Genomic DNA, 5,634 nt, shown 5'->3' with positions numbered 1-5,634 from the left:
ACGGACTGCCACTCTGTAGAATTTTCCTTTAAGCTTAAGGGGAACTTTCTTATCACACAACACTCCCGAAGCGAGCTTCCACTTCATCCACCCTGCTCCAATACGTTTAGAGACATCCTTATCAATCTCGCCATTCCCTTGGATAATAGATCCAAGATACTTAAAACTATCCCTCTTACAAACAACCTGGGAATCTAACCTCACCACCACTTAGTCCTCTTGACTCGCGTCACTAAACTTGCATTCCAAATACTCCATCTTGGACCTACTCAACCTGAATCCCTTAGATTCCAGGGTTTGCCTCCAAACCTCCAATTTCTCATTCACACCCCTCCGCGTCTCATCAATCAGCACTACATCGTCCGCAAATAACATACACCAAGGCACCTCACCCTAAATATTCCGCGTCAACACGTCCATCACCACCGCAAAAAGGAAAGGGCTAAGAGTCGAACCCTGATGCAGACCTGTCTCGACCGGAAAATGCCCTGAGTCACCTCCCGCCATCCTCACCCGAGTCTTCCCTTGGTTGCTTGTTTGAAATGAATCCAAATTTCTGCGTTACCCAAAAGTTCAAACTGAAGAAAAAGAAGAAACCACAAGATTAGAAAAAGCCAGACTTGATTGCAAAACAGTTTTTAAACTTACAGCCTAATTAATCTTTTCCAAACAACCAGTAGCATAGATCTATGCTAGAAAGACATATGATGAAGGAGCAAATCTTGGGGTATCGATTCTGCTTTTGGTTGGAGCTGCTGAAATGAAATGTATGACATTTGAAAGTGGATGTTAGAATTTGGTTAGAATAAGAAATAACAAGGAATAAAGAAGTAAAGTAAGAAATGGATGATAGAGTAGCGATGAGATGTTGCTGTGGGAAAAAAAGAAGTTGGATAAAAAAATTATTGCTGGGGTGTGTGAGGTAGCTGTTGGGGCAAGGAGGAAAAAAGAAAAAGTAAGAAGTAGGTGCTGGTGTCGTGCCTTTGAGGGAAAAAAAAGAGGATTGAGTTCCTATTTTGTCGTGAAAGCTTTAAAAAAATTGAATTCCTACAATATCCAAAAAGTAACTCTGTAATTAATGAAAATTGACAGAGGGAGAAACTATGTGATGTAAAGTTGCCAATAATTGCCACAAAATGTTGTTGAGCTGAAATATCCACCAACTAAATAGTTTTTCCGGAACTTCTCTCTTTATATTAATTATCAGATTATATAGTTCGCTTAACTATTGTTTGATGATGTCTTAACATAACGCAATTAGTTGCTATCTGTTTAATAAACTTTTTTATGGTATAAGTGTCGCTTCTTTGAAAAATTGTCTTATTTTCCCGTTGATGTCATGGCCTTTGCCTTCATAGTTGTGATTCTCATTTCCTTTTCTTGAGTACATGGTAAGGTGGACATTATAACAAATGTTTGGTCCTCATCAAATAACTGTTGTTGCTCACTAGATACAAGGCTGGTCAGAGATTTGGACGGCATATTGATGAAAGCGTTGACATTGGAGAAGGGAAGCGCACACACTACACTTTGTTAATATATTTAAGTGGTGGTCCCAAATCTAAAACCAAAGTTGATAAAGATTCCCAGGATTCATCGTCTGAGATCCTTGTTGGAGGGGAAACTGTCTTTTATGGTCCAAGAAACTCTTTGGTTGCTGAGGTACCATTCCTTTCCTTTTCAGAAATGTCACTTCCAGTGTTTCCTCAATGTTCCGGTTCCCGATTTCTGTTTACATGTGTAGAGATGTATTTCTTATTTCAAATGTTTTGCTACATATTTCAAATCGCTCCGTAGAACCAAGCAATCAATCATGATTTGTTATGCTATGTATCCTATTGTAAACTGCATAATCTGGCCGATTAGAGAATAAGTCGTGCTTTTATTGAGTAAGCATTTGATTTTGTTATTCAATTTATTCTCAACACTGTATAGGTACCTCCGACTGAAGGAATGGCTCTTGTTCACATTCACGGGGATAAATGTATGTTGCATGAAGCTCGGAATGTCACTAAGGGTATCAAATATGTATTACGATCTGATGTTGTATTTGCTTGATAAATACCAAACCTAAATGAATCATCTATGTTTTCTACACCTCCCCTTGAGTTTTATTGGCACAAAGTCTCTCAAAATTCTTGTAGCTCACCTACTTCTGTTTGTAACTTCATTTTTAAGCCAAACTACCGCTGTATTCTGCGGTAAATCATTTAGCTTCTGGCTTCACCCTGTAAAGAATTTAAAGTTATACTTCCTCTGTATCACTCTGGAAAAAGCAATTGCCTTGAATACTGAGTCTTTCACAAGTATGGACTGCTAACAGGATTGCTTTCGTTAATATTCACAGGCAAAAAGGTGGTGGATATCTGATACTTTTTCCTTTTATACCTTTTTTTTTTTTTTAGAGGGAGTTGAGTTGTTTCTTATGTATTTAGCTCTGTTAATCACAGAGCACAACCTTTATTTTTATTTTCAATCGAACTGTTTTGAACTGCTTTTACTTGAGTCGGTGATTTATCGGAAACATCCTCTCTTGTTGCGGGAGCAGTCAAAAAAGAAGAGACTTCTTCAATAACAAGAAAGAAATTTTGTAAGTAAAGAGAAAGATCTTCCTCTTGCTTATTTGCTTGTGCTTGATCATTGGTTGAGGGGTTTATTAGAAACACACCTCTCAAGGTATAGGTAAGGTCTGTGCACATTCTACCCTTTTTAGACCTCACTAGTGGGATTACACTGGGTATGTTTTTGTAGTCATAGAGCATAATTAATGTCTATTGTAATCTATTGAGATACTGGAGTAGAAGGTAGTAATAGTTAGGTGGAATACATTCATATCTGGAGACTTCCACCCTACCCCATCTCAGAATCTACGAACTTATATTCAATTTTGATGACAGATATTTGAAAGAAATCTGTACGTGTACACTGAATACAATTTGAAGGATAGATTTATGAACAACGTGCAACAGTTTGATGTTATTCTTCCTTTGCCTTACAAGGCATAGTACAAAATGCATAAGATATTTTATGTCAGTAATTGAGCCTCACAATTCAGAGAATTAATAACCAGCAAAACGAGCAAACAAGGGTACACAATACTCGCTCATTTTCAGACGAACTTTGCAAATATAACGTGCAGATATCTCAGTTCACAGCTCTGCAGTTGAGTCTAACTTCTCCCTTCTCAAGAACACCAACATTTCCAAGCTTGATCATTGAAGCAGCAAATTCCTTGAAGAACTGAGTTTGGCCACTGGCAAATGCTTTAACAATCAATCCAGTCCTGTAGTCATTTAACAAACTCTGGTCTGATGCAAAAACACCTTTGCCTGAAATAATTTGCTTGTAATAGTTGTTGTCAAATACTGATGAAGTTGGGTCCAAGAATTGTCCTGCATTTTGGTCACTGTTTGGTTTCGGGCATTTCTGCTTTAAGCTCTGCGCAAATACTGCATTCAAGGTCGGGTCAGTGTCGTGCACTGAGCTGAAGTTATGTAGCCTTCCTTCAAAAGAAGAGCAGTGCGAGAATCCTAGTGTGTGTCCACCCGAGAGAGCAACCAAATCTTTCGCTCCCAAACCTCTGTTGGCAAAGCTCTGAATGAGTTGGCTTGTGTTGAAAGATGGAGCTGGTAAGTTAATTGTCTCATTGGCTCTTGACACCCTTCCATCTTTTCTTCCTTTTAGTACATTCCAGTATGGACCTCCAGACTACAAAATTGATCAAACATGAAGTATTTATGAGCTTATGACTGCGCTTAGTTTAGCAGTGACTTTTTAAGTATCTACACTGACAACACCTAATTGGTTTATTTTAACCTGTTACACCATGTTATTTACTGCACTTTGGATTACCAATTAGGGTATTTTAAACAATTATCTATTGTTATAGGTCATTTCTGTTAGCACATGGAAGTTAATTAACCATTTAGCAGGAAAGATAATGGAATAGTACCATGGCCACGACGTCTCTAGCTGCAATGGCAACTATGTCAGCGCAAGAAACAGTTGTTGGGCAAGCCTTTTCGAGCTTAGTTTTGGCATCATCAATCACGTAGAAAGCTCCAAGAGAGATGTTGGGCGGACCATCTTTCTCTGCTTTGTTTTCTGGTGTTGAATCCAATAGAACTGATGCATCACATCCCTGTAATTAAATCATTAACAGAACTGTTTCAACTTCCATAACTTGTATGCATGCATCTATAATTGCATTATGCACACAAATACATAGAGAAAGAGAGGGTACTCTAATGAAACAGTCATGGAAGAACATCCTGAGAATACGTGCGGGGACTTTAGGATCATACAACGAAGCGTTGCGAATGGTTTGATAGATAATATTTTCAGCATGAGGACATCTTTGATCATAATATTGAACTCCAAGAGTTGCGCTGCACAGAGGGGCTGTTAAAAAAAGAAGAAATAAGGTTGTAGGAAAAGGAGACATTAATTGGACACTACACTCGAAGAATTAAACTTAATTAAGCTGATTCGACTGGAGATAACTAAGGATTTTATTAATTGCAAGTTAAAGGGAAGATGAGATGATCGTGCAACAGGATTTTGGGTATATATAGCATGGAATGAGAAACAAACAAACAGTATTTTGGTGTTTGGTGCATGGAACACTATATGTACTTTCAAGTCACTCAATTTAGTAAAAGAGGGAAGCCTTAGGAAATTTGAAGATTATTTTGTGCTTTCAGACTAAGCATTTCCAGCGATGCTTTTTATCTTGTACTATCAACAACGTTAATAACAATTTCTCCAAGAATAGTACGTTCTTCTACTACTACAGTTTCTTTTTCCAGTTATTTCAGCCTGTGAAGAGTCCACATTGGCCCTTTAAAGAATGAGTGGTTTCTTTAATATGGCTTGGATAGTCCTTACATTTTAAACTAATTTTTTGACTTGAGTTAGATTCAAGATCCATTTCTTTAACATGAAATCAGAGTAGGACTCATCCCAACACTTATTTCGATGTAGGGCCCTCATAGTAAATTACCCACGCATCAGATATCCAGTCTTGTGCGTGAGTGTGTGTGAATAGTCTCACATCAACCTTTTAAGGCCTAAGGGATGGTGGTCTTTATTATATATGACGGGGGTAATCCTCTCTACTTGACCAATTTTGAAGGTTGAGTTAGACCCAATATTCATTTCTTTAACACAATCTCATTTTTTAAAGAGTTCGGAACCAAAATAGGCCGTCAAACTAAAAAAAGCGCCAAAATATGCCATGTATATAAAGTGTGATCAAAATATGCTTACTCACTTAAAAAGTGAGTTATACCTTGTTTTTTAAACTTTAGATGGCTGACGGGGTGAGCTTCATAAAAAAGTGTATAACTCACTCCATTTTATTTGTACATAACTCACAAAAAAGTGAGTTATACATATAACTCACTTTTTTGTGAGTTATGTCAATGAAAGTTGAGAAAATTGAAGGAAATGTGCCATTTAAGTCTTGAATGAAGGATTGGTGATATTGACCAACTTAAAGGGTCAAACATAATTAGGAAACTTGATTAAGTTAATTGTGGACTTGATTAATATTTTTAAAACTTTCTAATCTTTTCAAAAATACAAATCAACCCACACCCCTCTCCTCTCCAAATCAACCGCCTCTTCTTTCTC

The 5,634-nt window shown here is 37.4% G+C and overlaps 2 protein-coding genes across 2 annotated transcripts in view; one reads left to right on the top strand and one right to left on the bottom strand.

Annotated features, from left to right (window-relative positions):
* The window catches only part of LOC107863357, a 9,101-nt gene extending 6,781 nt beyond the window's left edge, over positions 1-2,320 (top strand). The window contains exons 3-4 of the mRNA XM_016709241.2: positions 1,452-1,662; positions 1,936-2,320. Coding sequence (XP_016564727.2) covers positions 1,452-1,662; positions 1,936-2,058 — 334 coding nt within the window. The 3' untranslated portion in view covers positions 2,059-2,320. The remainder of the gene's footprint in view (positions 1-1,451; positions 1,663-1,935) is intronic.
* Positions 2,321-2,948: 628 nt separating this feature from the next.
* Positions 2,949-4,561, bottom strand: LOC107863356 (peroxidase 66). The gene is made up of 3 exons (XM_016709240.2): positions 4,244-4,561; positions 3,953-4,141; positions 2,949-3,708 (listed from the first exon to the last, which is right to left on the bottom strand). Exons 1-3 carry the CDS (start codon positions 4,442-4,444, stop codon positions 3,145-3,147), a joined length of 954 nt encoding a protein of 317 aa, XP_016564726.2. The 5' UTR covers positions 4,445-4,561; the 3' UTR covers positions 2,949-3,144.
* Between the last annotated feature and the right edge of the window lie 1,073 nt (positions 4,562-5,634).

Source organism: Capsicum annuum, chromosome 3 (assembly GCF_002878395.1).
Source record: "Capsicum annuum cultivar UCD-10X-F1 chromosome 3, UCD10Xv1.1, whole genome shotgun sequence".
NCBI lineage: Eukaryota > Viridiplantae > Streptophyta > Magnoliopsida > Solanales > Solanaceae > Capsicum > Capsicum annuum.
This window is presented reverse-complemented; position numbering and strand designations above follow the sequence as displayed.

Bases quoted from the DNA above. Each gene is read 5' to 3' on its own strand.
- LOC107863356 (XM_016709240.2), bottom strand. From the start codon at position 4,444: ATGTCTCCTTTTCCTACAACCTTATTTCTTCTTTTTTTAACAGCCCCT. The intron at 4,142-4,243 runs GTACCCTCTCTT...ATTTAATTACAG, and splicing joins TCCATGACTGTTTCATTAGA to GGATGTGATGCATCAGTTCT. The intron at 3,709-3,952 runs GTACTATTCCAT...TCAATTTTGTAG, and splicing joins CTAGAGACGTCGTGGCCATG to TCTGGAGGTCCATACTGGAA.